The sequence below is a fragment of the Leuresthes tenuis genome, unplaced genomic scaffold, assembly GCF_036924035.1.
Source record: "Leuresthes tenuis unplaced genomic scaffold, fLeuTen1.0.hap1 SCAF_2, whole genome shotgun sequence".
NCBI lineage: Eukaryota > Metazoa > Chordata > Actinopteri > Atheriniformes > Atherinopsidae > Leuresthes > Leuresthes tenuis.
In genome coordinates this window covers 14,490,178-14,504,264 of record NW_027325356.1, presented here as the reverse complement: position 1 = coordinate 14,504,264, position 14,087 = coordinate 14,490,178, and the positions used below count along the sequence as shown (strand labels likewise).

The following is a 14,087-nucleotide window of genomic DNA, read 5'->3' as shown; positions in this document are numbered from 1 at the left end:
GCCTTTATGTTTAATGCATCCATTAGCTGTTGGTAGAGAAAAGACAGAGGCTGGAAAGTGAAATTAACAAATGGGTTTGAGGTCATGTGTGAAAGATCAATTCTAAATAATTATTTGTTCTGTAGAAGAGCAAAGAAAGCAGATCTAGACCTGAACGCTGATTATAACGTATACGGATCTAAAAATGGTCTTAATCAACTGTTTACATTACAAATGCTTTACAATTAACTCAGAATGCATAAAACCTCCTTCATTCTTGAGATCTACTTCAAGAATTAAGACAAAGACAAATAAAGGTGATACAAATTAATAGTTTTAATGATATTACTTTTTTAAAATCAAATGCTTGATACAGCTTTTACTTGGTGTGTCAAATCGATGTAAAATTTCATTTTAGTGCTACCACAATCTTCTTCCTTCGAAAAAAATAAAATAAAATTTAAAGAAAATCAAATAAACTTTATTAGCAACTGGCTTACATGCTGTCCAAAGAATAATGCAGCAAGTCAACGGACAAAATGTTGTTTTTTTTTTTTTAAATCTGTAAATTGTGGGTGAAGTAAAATCCCAGATTAAATACCATATAAAACAAGAAGACACTGTATACACAAGCAGAGATTGTTTTCAGTCCTTCATTGAAAGAGACCTTCAATGAGCCGAGGCAAGCAAAGAAAAGAAAAGGCACTTTCACATATCAGGCTGCTGACTATCGAGTCTTTTTCTAAATCGAGTTTCATTCTCACAGTGAGATCTTTTATCATTTAGAATCTGTGCTGTGCGAAGTTCTGAAAAGTGTTGGGTACAAAAGAGTGGGTGGAAGAGGGTGTAGAGAAAAAAATTTTTTTAAAAAAAGGAGTAGTTGGTTTCTTTCGGGTTATAGCTGTGACGTAATGTGATGTAAAGCTCTGGCCAAGACCTGTTGAAGAGGTGTTTCCATTCATTTCTCTTCATATCATACACATATTATATACAGACCAATTTATTTGTCAAAAATCCGCTTTTTTGCTTTGCGCAATAGCTAAAGTTGCTGTTCGGCTTTGACTTTTAAATCTTCCTCTTTCTGTCTGAGGGTCTAAATGACTTTATCACACTTTTTCCTTGAGCTGCTTCAGAGAGACTCGCTCTCTTTTTTGGCTGCACATATCAGGGAAAAACCCTTACAGTAGGCTTGCCCAGTGTCTGCAGAAAAGAACAGTGGAATACTTCACCTCAAAGAACTGTTTCCTGCGCAACAAAACAGAGCGGGAGACAAAAAAATGTCAAGACATCTATACGAGCAGACAGAGAAGAACAGACAGATGAGGAGGTGTTGCGCACTGTATTGTACCATTACACATTGTTCTCTTTCTTCTTCTTCTTTTTTTTTAAACCACATTCATCTACGCAAATAGGAAGACAGCAACTTAACCAAAGGCTGAGGCCGAGATTAAAGTGTAGAGACCAGCTTGATTAAAAAGAAATAAGATGAGGAGGAAACAGTGAACAAGGCCGTGCGCCTTGGATACAGAGCTTTGAGCTCAGCTGCTGAAAGACAAATAGACATTTCAACAGTGTTCCTTAAACTTTCACTTTGAAAGTCATTACCGCTGCCTTTAACAAGACTCGAGTGAAGAATCCAAACACTTGACTGAAGGACTATTAACAATCACAACCCCGTTTAAACAACACGTGACGGTAAGACAGTCAGGGAAGTAGAAACCTCAGATATTTAGTTTCCCTGGGTTACCTCAAAAACAAGCCCCAACTTGAGCCTTGCCCTCAGAGAGGGGAAACCAACTCAGGAGCGTTCAACTCCTTGTTGCTGTGGCCGAGTGATGCTGTAATACACTATAGTAATTAAATCAGACAGGTACCCCTCCACCCACCCCTCCACTTTTTGGCCTAGTCATACAGTCAGGGCCAGATTAAAACCACTTGCACAGTGGTCCTTTTATTCCAAATGCAGTTTTTTCCCCTCATTTCACCTCCAAATCAAACTCCTTTTTAAAAAAACAAAAACAAAAAAAAAAACAAGGGAAAATTGATTGAAGATCTCGCATGCCAAACCACCGATGGAGTCATTACTTTGTCAGTTTCATGAAAAGGACACAGCTGTTTCCACTGATTTAGGCGCAGAGTTGTAACAAACGGCAGGACTGAATTTAGCATGGATGCACAAACTCCTGCGGGTTTTAATCCAGATTTTCGACTTCCACTGCGGCACTCGGCCCTACGGGAACGTAAGGTGTTTGCCACTCTTTCGCAAACGCATGACCACATTTTCACTGAATAAAAAGCTCAGAGCTCAAACGGCGGCAGCCTGGGTCGAGGACACATTTTTTTTTAGCGATATCACGGGATCCATTTTCAGCGGCCGCTTCAGTAGCTCATTATTACCATTTCCCTGCAATACTTTCTGTGTCCATCCATCACAGAAGTCTTTTTCTGCACGTAACATGCCTTTTGTAGCCATTCCCCCCCCCCTCTAAAGAAAATGAGCAGTTCAGCAGTCTCTTCAGCTCAGCATTGGCAATCATGCACTTCTCTCATTGCTATTTTTCCAGAGCAGACAAATCCTTGAAGTCTGTTCAGTCGCTTCACTCGGCGAGACGATATATATAAAAAAATAAATAAAAAATAAAAAAGGTGAAACCAGCTTCCCTCAAAATAGATGACTGTTATTCACGTGTTTGCATTTGGCTAAGCATTATTCTGAAAGGAAAAAAAAAAAAAAACTTCTTACATAACAAATATAATCAATTTAGCCTGTACTATTCTGATAATCCTGACACATGTGACCTAGTGTTCAGAAAATTTTGCATAATGCCAGATTCAATCCAAAAACGGCCCTGATTGCATGATTATCTACAATATACTTTGATTGTCTGAGTTGAGTAAGAAATCAAAATCAGCCAGTTACTTAACTCCCAACACATCATTAGCTGGAAAAGTTTGTAATGTGTGATTAATTCCAGGCTCATTGCCTGTTACTTAGTCTGAATTATGTGTTGTCTTTTATAGTAGATCTATCTAGTGGTTTATGTTGCCAGTTTACCAAGAGTTTCCACTTGATCCAAAATCTATCTCAGCAAAGAACTGCGACTCAATTCGCCTATTCTGGAGATGATCATTTACTTCTTCCCTGATGCTATTGTATGCTATACAAGCACCATCTTTTCTGTGTGTAACTGATCAATAAACTCCTTCAAGGGATGTTAACCTCCAAGATAGACAAATGAAGAAAGAATTATGTTATCTAGGAGCTTTTTCTCTTAGGCACTCTTCCCTTTGAAAGACAGTTGAGCATCTCTTTAGATTCAAAACCAAAGCAGGCCATCATTAAGTATGGTAGACGCTGCCAGTTCAGGATGAGACTGATCTGCCTTCAGTGCACCTCACTATCCTGTTTGCTAGGAATTAATTCGGGGTTAAAGGTCGATCGTCACAGAGCTTAACTGAGCAGAGATTTGTGCTCTGGACACCAATCCCCCGTAGCTACTCCTCCGATTCTGAAATGCTATCTTGTTATTCAAATCACGCACTTATACGGCGCTTTGCTGAGCAAAGGTGAGTCACGGCCGCCTAATTGAGCAAGGGCAGGTTCTTAGAGGCACTGTAGCGCAATCTTTGAGAGAGAAGGGGGCGAGAAAATGGTTGTGCCGCAAAAATACATGGAGTTTCAATGAGTAACGCCTTTTCAAAGCCTTGTCCGAGCCATTTCATGTGTCATTTACCACCATAAAGACATGAATAGCTTAGAAAGCACAGCCAATACATGTGAATTCCGCATAAGGAGGTAACCTATAACCCCTGACCTCAAATCACCAGATTAAAGATCCACGTTTTGATTCCTTATTGCCAAAGCAACACATAATTTATGGCATATTATTTATACTTTTATTTAACATGCCCTGGATATGAATAATCATGTGAAAAAAAAATCTTTTTAATCACGTGAGCCAAGTTTTTACACACATAGATAGATTATTCCAGTTCAAGAAACAAACAGTTGGTGGGAAGTCATCGAGCATATCTCGCGCTTTCAACTGAACTCAGTGACTAACTTCGCCTAAGTTGTGAGCTTTGAGTGTCGGAAGCAACCAGTGATGACACTGCCTTACTTTCATCAACTTCAATTTGCCTGCATTACCCATAGCTTCTTTTTCAAAGCATCTTCCTCCCAGAGGCTTCATACAGAGTTTCATCGTGCCAAATAGGAAAACATAAACAGCCTTCATGGCAAGAGGTGATAAACGGTCCAAATAATGTTCCTCCTGTAATGTGTCATGGTGCAATGCTGTGGGCCACGTCTCCTCCATGCAAGCTCCATCCTATTAATAAATCGACCTGCACGTTTGGTGCTAGGCTTTGCTATGGTGACACTCAATTTAATTCCATTAAAGCCAACATAATTTTTTTTTCGTCTACTTAGAATGAGAACCTTTCATTTCTTCTCCTTTGTAAACCACAGATGTTTTACTGAGGTATGGTTAATTCATTTGAGGACCTAAAGGATGCGAGCTGGCAAAGCTAAAGCAGTCCATCTGCAAGTATGTGTGCAGAAACGCCGTGAAGCACAATTTATTGTCTTTAGAGCATGTTCTGCTCTGGCATGCTTTTGCATGTACAAATATCAGCAGCAGGCATCAAGCACACCAGAGAATTATTAATATCTTTGGCAAAAGAACATGTTTACACCAGCAACCCAAACACAACCGTTCTTTTAAATCTCTAAGGGAGCATCTCTTTCTTCAGTTGTAACACTGTGTGGATATGACACATTTTGATAACATTAGCTTTGCAAAAGTGTGCTTCAGTTCCTCTAAGCAATATTTCAACACGTGATGTGGACCAAAATGTACCTTTCTGGACGACTGTCCCAGAGTTTAATAGATGTTTGGTTAAGGTAACAATGCAAAAACAGAGTTGAACAAAAATGCAATAAGAGCCAAAAACACACACACGGGTTGCTCTTCTGGCCCTTTTCTGTGATTTATTTGGGGAGGAAACCTCTTTCAATTTGCACGTGGCGCATAATCATGTCAATAAATATTGAATTGAATTGAGTTTGAATCAACTGGCAAAAAACCTAGACTTTAATGACATATATAAGTGCATTAGAAAAACTGCTGCTCTCATTCAGAAATATATCATGTAATCGCATATGTCTTCAGATATCCTGCACGTCTAAATTTTATTAAATTAAAAACGGCTTAATTATTTGGGAGACTGGTGCACATGCTTTACATACTGAGGGAGGGGTTATACATGTGCTCTACCATCCTAAATAAATTCATAGACAGTTAACAGGGTGTCTAGTGTAAAAACTACTGGATGCAGAGAGTTTTTAACTTTTGCCACTGAACGGCAAAAAATAGCAAATACGCTAGTCTGCTAACTTAGCATATCAAGCTAATGACAGCTGGTGGTGTGCGGGCAGTAGCTCGGCGATATTTAAAGAAAACACGTAAAGTCTGAATATTTCATTATGACAGAAATGAATGAATATGTGAGACGCGTGTCAACTGGTTTTGGTCTTCTTTTCTGCAACAGGAGACAGTAGTCGAAAGTTGCCGGGCAAAGTTAAGGCAACAGTAGCCTAGCAGATGAGTAACTCGCGTTACACCATATTGCGCCCAAATTTTACTACACGTACACATTGTAACTTGGCTCTGGACAAAAGGAAACACACTGACCTGCGGGGCCTAACGGGTGCTGCTGCCCGTCCTCTCCGAAGATCAGTCTGAAGTCCAGCTCCTCATTCCCGGGGCAGTTTGCAGTAGTCATCGGGTTTGACAGCTCGGGTTTTTAACCCCGCGACTCGACCGTCAACCGCTGGAGCAATTTGCACCGCTCTAAAATGTCACAACATTTACCGACTGCCACAGCGCCCAAACTTAAACTTTTGTGAATTTAATTCGCGAGCTTTCGGTCACACACGAACCAGCGTTTCACTCTCGTTTGTCAAATCCCAAATACAGGTCGCGGGCTCCTCTTCCTCCGGCAGTTAACGAGCGAAATTGTGGCTCTAACTTCAGCGAAAGTCGCCTGCCCCCTAAGCCTCTCCTTGTCTCTAGTTCCCTCTGTCTCCCGATCTTACGTCAACAACAAACAAACCCTTTCCTGTACTTAATATTCGCTGTAAAGCCACCGAGTTGCCCTTGTAATTGTCCCGTTCCCTCAACCTCCTCCTGTCTGTTTCTGTCTCTCTCCCCGGAGCTCCTATCCCAACTTTTACTAACCCCGCGTGACAAGGCAGTTCCAGCGGTGACGTCAGCCGACAAAACACAACACAGGGCATGCACACGCAGCTCCTCAGTCATGGAGCTAATACAGTTATTAAAGTATTGTCAAGTTACCAGGCTGAAACATATTGTTTTCCGAAGGGGGAGGGGGGGGGGGGTGTTTTTCTACAGGTAAAATATTTGGTGGCATAAAACTAAAATGTAACACGGTTAATACATGAATATGTGTTATTTGAATATGAATATAACTAATAAATATATTTTTTTGATAGTCTTATTGTTGTGTTATTGCCATGTTTTTTAACAAGCCACGTTCCATAAACATTTGAAGCAGCATGTCACACTCCATATGACCTTGCTCTAACTAGGTCTCACATCCACTTTGCTCTATTTAATTGGTCCTACCATTCTCTAACCGCCGCCCACCTAAAAGAATACATCCGATTGCACCTGGCCCTCAATCCTACCTCTTTGTGTGATTCTAATCCAAGCAAGGATTGGTGAGTATAATAACACGCTGCACTTTTTACCTTTAGATCCCCTGAGCCTGTCCATACAGAGAGACCTTCCATTTCTAAACTGCCCCATCAAGACTTGTTAATGGCCTAAACTACACACGTGGATTAGCAAACATCCTGATCAGAGCCCCCCCCTCCAAAATCACTCAGATTAGATAGTGTCAGATTAGAATTGCTTCCCATTCTGATGTTATCATTTTTTTTTAGAAAGTGTTTCCAAATGACATGGTTTCAACTAGTTTCATTTGTCACTTTTATCCCTCTGTGGATTGGTTAAGACAAGTGTTTCTAACACAGTGTGAGTTGTCACCCTCTGATTCATTGCCTGCTCAAATGCTGATTTTTTGCACTCAGCAGCACCGAGTGAGTTTTTCATGACTGAACTCGTTCGGTTAATCAATTTCTAGCCAATACTGCAATGTCAGTTTGGTTTTGTATGCATGTCCTATATTTAAAGCGACATGCTTTTTATGAAAAAAAAAATGAGAGTAAGTGTGCGGCTAGATCAAAGCAACAATAAGAATACTGTCTTTCTGTATATTGGCTATTCCACTCCCTTTAACCTCTGTGCCTCCTGCAACCTATTAATCTCCTCCGGTTAATCTTTATTGGGTAAACAACTCAGAGGGTGATGTATCCAAAAGCTGTAATGGCTTGCTTGCTTTGATTGTTGTCTTAGGTGACAGCATCTTTATTACTAACTAGTTATTTCCTGCCTCCACCAAAGTCCAAACTATCAATAAGTGCATACAACCCCTTCTGACACCTACTTAAAAATCGCCCAGCGAGGATACAGTTTAAGATATCATTTAGTTGCCTCCACAATTTCACACACTTGTCTACAGAGACTGGAGGCTGATCAAGATCAAGCCTTTATCAAGCAAGTTTTCAATGTTTCACCAGAGGCTTTTGCAACACAGATAAGCAACAGATAAGCAAAGTTCTAAAACATTTATTATGCGCAGTACCGCTTGATGTTCATTCCACCCATCATAGATCTGTAAAATGTCAAGCTTTTGTGACCAACTTGCTTCCACATGAACGATACAAACGTTTGATTTTTCGGTAGATTCAAAGTGAACTTTCTGTGTGTCCAACTTAACAAAAAAAACAAAAAAAAAAACCTAAGGAATAAAACCACCAATGATCGTTTGATACTCTTCAGAGTTTTGTCTGCAGGGACACATTTTCAGTCCATCCTCCTGAGCATAAAGCAGTCGACACCCTCCTATTTTTCTGACACATGTACCTGCGCTTAGATGCATGTGGGCGTACAGACAAGCACTCAGCTCAAAAAAATGCAGCCGAAAGCATCAATATCACATTTCCTGTGGTCTTAATTTCCAAGCAAAAGCACAAAGTTTTTTTTTTTTTTTTGTTTTAAGTTCTGTGCCAACTTGTGAAGCAGTTCTCTCCCAACAGCCATTTGCTCGTCTTTGTTCCATGTGTGCTTGTCAGGTTACAAGCAAATTCCCTCCTTCTTCTGAATGTACGTGTTCAGAGGTTTCCCTACAGAAGTTTTTATGAATAATTTTCGTGTCATTGCAGAGAACAGAGGAGGGGGGGGGGAGAAAAAGTAACGTTCTTAAGATGTTCTCTTTTAACCAAATGATACAGAAGGGAATAGAAACTATAGGGTTATTCTTTCATCAAAGTGATGCACGCTTACCTCAGTACAAGGATTTAGAATATCAACAAGAAGCTATCATTAAGACCGCTTCAAACTGCTGTCCTGGGTTAATATTGTGAATTTAAGTCAGACACATAATTTTCAGTCTTGATTCATATCATATTGTCCATTTAGTTCATTGTATGAATCTCGATCCTGATGTGATTACGATTTACAAATAAAAGAGGATATAAAACAGAAATTCAAAAGAATATATATATTTATATACACTAAATACATATATATATATAGTTTTTTCAAATGTTATAGTCTCTTTTTCTTAATAGAGAAAATGAAAGGCTAACATTAAGTTGCTGCCTGAAGAGCAAATTGACTCAGAAACACAGTAACTAGAGTACTGTTTCTTAAAACTAAGACAGTAATTGCAAAGAAATTTGCCTTTGGTGAATCAAAACAGCTTCACATTTTTTGTCGCACCAATTTTCTCAAGCAGCGAGCGAAAGTGATCACATGTTCGGGGTCAGTCGCATGAAGCGAATGAACTTTCTCCTGTGCAGAAGTCTCCAGACCCACCCTGGTTTAATTCAGATTACCTGCGTCTCTTATCATCGCAGATGACCTTTGAAGGGAGAAGATAAAGAAAACAAATTGTGTGGGAGGCTGTAGATGTGGTTTGTGATGCTGGGTTCTTGTAAGGTAAGTTATGGAGAAAAAAAAACAAAAAAAAACACACAATCTGCCCCCACACTGGTCCTGGTTCAGAGGTGTCATTCTTTCAAGGATTGACGCTTGCACAAAGTGCAGAAATGCAACGCAGCACCATGACAACATATGCAGTGTTCACTATATGGTCACTGGACATCAAACTGCATGCAACTGAGTATCAGAACAACAGCTTGATAGGAAATTAAAGGCTCACAGAGGCGATTCATGGTGCATTTGACTTAAAGTTTAATAGAAATGACAGAAAAGTAGTTGAAAACAAATGTTGAAAACAATTTCCACAGTAAATGATAGAAAAGACCGTATATGTTTTCTTCTGTATTGTTCAATGTGAAATAACCTTATAAGTGGAAAATGACTGTATGCTCTTTCTGGCATTGCTTTGATTTCAGGCGGCTCGAAATCTTCCTCAATGCTTTCTGCTGCCCTCTTCTGTTGAGTCTGTGAAACTGAAAACTGATTCAATTGATGAGTGAATTGGACACGTCAGCCTTTCAGCAGACATCGATAAGAGCAAATAAAATCTTTCATGTAGTTGGAACAGAAGTATTGTTTTGTAATAAACATAGTAATGATATTACTAATCATGATAAACAGTCCATGTGATAGAAAATTGTTTATGACCTGGCAAATACAACACCCCCCCAAAAAGAACGGTTAAATGAAAACAGGAAAAATGGTCATAAAATGTTTGAACTGAGGAAATGTATTGCTTTTTTTTTTTTAAAGGAACATGCAGATGTTTGATTTGATGTCAGCAATATGTCTTAAACAAGTGGTCAAACAAGGTTGAGGGGAAACAACAGGCTTGAAAGGTTGAGCACTGCTAGAGAAGCACTTTAGGAAACGTGAGAAAACGAACTACGTAATTGGAAACAGGCTGGTAACAAGACTGGATATGAACAGAGCTTTGAGCTTTCAAAAGTTATGGATATGGGAAGAGGTTGGATGATCTATCAACGAGATTGCCACTTTAAGAACGGTATCTCTTGATGCATATATTCAAAAACGTTTGTAAAATGATTCATCTGTCGTAAAGAATATTACTGTAAGAGTCAAGAGAATCCAGAAATGGACCTCTGTGAGACGGGGGAAAAAAAGCAGAAAGGCAATGTCGAATGGCCATGATGTGTTCGGGAGGCTCTGTGTTTAAAAAAAACAAAAAAACTGAATTCTGTCGTGGAAATCGTGACTGAACCCAGTTTATTTCTGCATCTACTTACACAGCTTAAAATGTTTCCATGCGTGGAAAAAAAGGAAAGGAAAAGCAAATATCAGCAAGATCCAGAAACACCTCCATCGTCTTTGGGCCTGAGATAATAATTCTATATTTAGCAGAAACACAAATAGGACTTTTTTAAAGTTATTTTGGGTCAGTTTTGTTAGTGTTTGATGTGTACAAGCCTTCTAAATTACTTGCCTGCAGTAATCACGACATTCTATTTTCTATTTACGTTTTACGCTGCATCGTGCAGGGTTTGCAGATTTCTACAGTCACGTGAAAAGAAAGTACATTCTTCCTATTTTAAGTATTTGTGTTTTCAGGACATTTTAAAAATCCTCTAGTCTTTACGGAGTCTAAAAATGTAGGGAACACAACCTAAGGTCAATAACAACACATGACATATTGTTGACGAGAGTAAGTAACTGTCAGGTGCTGCTAATCAAATGCACCTGACTGATCATCAGCAAGTGTAAGCACCTCTAAGTTTTGTCAGTTTTCTGTTCTGGAGCATGTGGGTGTGTGTTGACACAATGCCAAAGAGGAAAGACACCAGCAACGATCTTAGAGTAGAAACTGCTGCTGCCCATCAATCTGGGAAGGGGTATAATTCTACTGTGAGAAAGACCATTCTTCCCAGGAGAGGATGTCCCAGCAAGTTCACCCCTAGGTCAGACTGTACAATGCTCAGAGAAACCCCCGAAAACCCAAGAGGTACATCTCAGACTCTAGAGGCCTCAGTTAGCATGTTGATTGTGAAAGTTCGTGACAGCACAATTAGAGAACGACTGAACAAGTATGACTTGTTCGGAAGCGCTGCCAGGAGAAAGCCTCTTCTCAAAGAGGAACATGGCAGCACAGCTTAAATCTGGAAAGTTGATTCTTGTGATGGCCAACCACACACAGTAATATCCACACCTCACCATCAGTGTATTTCCACTTTAATTTACTTTTCAGTCACTATTCCAAACATTTAGACACACTACTTAACACATTATTTCTTTACCAAATTAAAGTTAAAGTTTATTTTCTCACCTTGTAGTGGTGCTATGGAGTGCACACATGCCAACATTGCAAGGTCAAATTCTGTTTCCATTGTATTCTGTACTCTTTTCTTTCTTTCGAGTTATCTGGGATTGAGCTGCTCCCTCCTGGTGCAGCAAAGGGCTGAGGACTCTAATATACTGCAGCCAGCCTTATTGGTCAGATCCATTTGCTGCTTGGTCATAGGGGTGTTTGGGGTTTATTTTGTGTTTCTTCTGTTTGTTCAGAATGTAGCAGCCATTTTGTTTCCCCTTTCTGTTCTACATGGTTTAGCTGAACCAGTATTTAAGTTCCCTTTTTTGTGTCTGCATAGGTAGGTCAGTTTGTTTGAGTGTCCTTAGGTCTGAGTCTGTTTGACTCTAGTTCTGTTAGGTTGACCTCTTTCATACTCTTTTTTTAGTTGGACTTTTGATTGGCCAACAGTTTTCATATTTTTGGGGGTAGATATAAACCCAGTTTTGAACAATAGCTTCTGTGTCTTTGTCGCCTTACTGCTTGGTCCCTGACTATTCTGAACAACCCAAAAGACTTCTGGAACAATGTCTCTGGACATACAAGATCAACCCGGAGATGTTTGAACATTCTGCACATCCCCACATTTGTTTCAAGCCAAACACAGCATATCAGTACCAAAACTTCATACCAACAGTAAAGCATGGTGGCGGAGGGCTGATAGTTTGGGCTTGTCCAGGAACTAACGAAACATTTTTCAAAGTGGACCAAAATGATTTCCCAGTGATGTGAGAGACTGACAACCTCAAGAGAAAATGATTACTTCAAGTTACTTCTGCTAAATGCTGTTCTACGAGCTGTTAAATCATGGGATGTATGTAGTCTTTGTATAAGAAACAATTATATGTTATATGCCATGTGTATTAATTCATTTGACATTGTATTTAACAAAATTTAGGACCAGTTAAGGATGGGATGTTTTTTTTCATCATAGACTACAGAGAAGGTGCACTTTCTCTTTTTGTTGGGAGGAAGCAAATAATATCATGGGTATTCTGGCCACCATGTGACTGTTACTAAAAGTGTTTGTGATGTTCTGAAGCTTCACGGAATCAATCGGTGAGCTGATTCATTCAGCACATGTTAAGGGTAGCTGATGTACAATCAATGTAAAAACAGCACAAATGCAGATAGGTGTGTTTTTTTTCTTCTTTCTATTGCAGTACACCATTACCATTTATCTATAAAAATAACTATTTTATATAAGACAGAGATATAGAAATCAAATTACAGGAATTAAACGTCCTTATCGGGTAGCCAGAGAGAAACAGTGTAAAACAAAACAGAGGTCTATGTTCCCCTTCTGTGTATGCATGCCTGGGGAGATTAGTGTCCTTTTTTATAAAAGCTTACACACCAGAGGTAGAGCAACAGTCCTGGATAATCTCCTTAAGAACTCCAACAGGGACATGAAAAAATTATGCCTATCTCTGCATTTACCGAGCGATTTACAGTTATCAACTTCCTTACATGCTCGACTAAAAGAAGTGGCCAATTAAGCCCTATGTTTCTGTCGAATGCATTCTATTTGAAAAAAAAAAGAAAAAAGTTTTTATGCAATAAATGCGCCCTGGATTTGGTCGCTGATGATGAGGACTGACCAGAGCTCAAAGTCATGTGGACTTTTATCGACAGCCACGGCTGTGTCAATGACAGTACTCTTTCTCACCCTCGTCGAATCCATTGCAGTCTCTGCCATTACATTACTGCAGGCAGTGCTGAATCGCTAGGCCTGTGATCAGCTGTTTGATTTATCATTACAGGCGTATGATGTAAGAGAAAAAATAAACACAATAACCAGGGAGAACACTTGCAGAGGGATAACTGATTTGTCTGCTGTTTAAAGCTGGGAATACACCAATTTCATAAAAGTCGGGATCCTGAGAAAAGTAGGAGGATCTTGTTAAGGCCTTAATGTTTACATCCAGTGCCTGATAATCACAAGATTGTATCCGTAAAAACCCCTTAAGAACATGCTGCCCATGTAAGATTATACTCCAAGAGTTGGACATGTCATAAACATATTAAAAGGCCAGAGCAGTCCTGGAAGAGGATTCTTGGACAGATGAATTATGCATGATCTGAGACTTACAACATCTTCTGTAAAACAGATGGAAACACTGAGCCTGGGCATTTCTGGTTTCCAGTGGCGCTGGATCAGTATTGTTTATTGATTATATGATAGAAGCAGCCTGATGAGTTTGAAAATGTAGAAGGATGTTATGTTCACTAATAGATTCAGTCAAATGCAGCAAAAGTGACTAGACGGAGACTTATTACAGATGGAGATTGACCCAAAACATACTAAGAAAGCAACTATGGGGAGTTTGAAGGTAATAAAGTGGTTTTTTCTGCAAAATGCCGATCAGTCACCTTGAACCATCTCTCAAGGACAAAACTCAAGACAGGAAGTCACACAACCACTGAAACCGAGTGCAGTCAAAGGCAGACAAAGCATCAAAAAGGAGGAAACAATTCTTTGGACCTCTTTAACAATAAATATTCAATTTATCAGTTCGTTTTCCCAGCTGTATCTGAGTCTATTATTATTATCAATATTATCTATTATTCTTGAATCACTCTCTAATTTGAATGTAACTTGAACGTCTTTTGGTAAACTGCTAAAATAATAAAATAAACTAATTGTGCTTGGAAGGATGTGCTGCGGTCCTTAATGCGTCATCATCGCGCGTCTGTGACATCATCGACGCTTG

At 39.4% G+C, this 14,087-nt stretch overlaps 1 protein-coding gene across 1 annotated transcript in view; it reads right to left on the bottom strand.

The window, feature by feature from the left end:
• nfatc3a (nuclear factor of activated T cells 3a) overlaps window positions 1-6,239 on the bottom strand; it is a 58,109-nt gene extending 51,870 nt beyond the window's left edge. Inside the window, exon 1 of the mRNA XM_072380299.1 lies at window positions 5,676-6,239. Within this exon, the coding sequence (XP_072236400.1) occupies window positions 5,676-5,766 (91 nt within the window). The 5' untranslated portion in view covers window positions 5,767-6,239. The remainder of the gene's footprint in view (window positions 1-5,675) is intronic.
• Window positions 6,240-14,087: the final 7,848 nt, after the last annotated feature.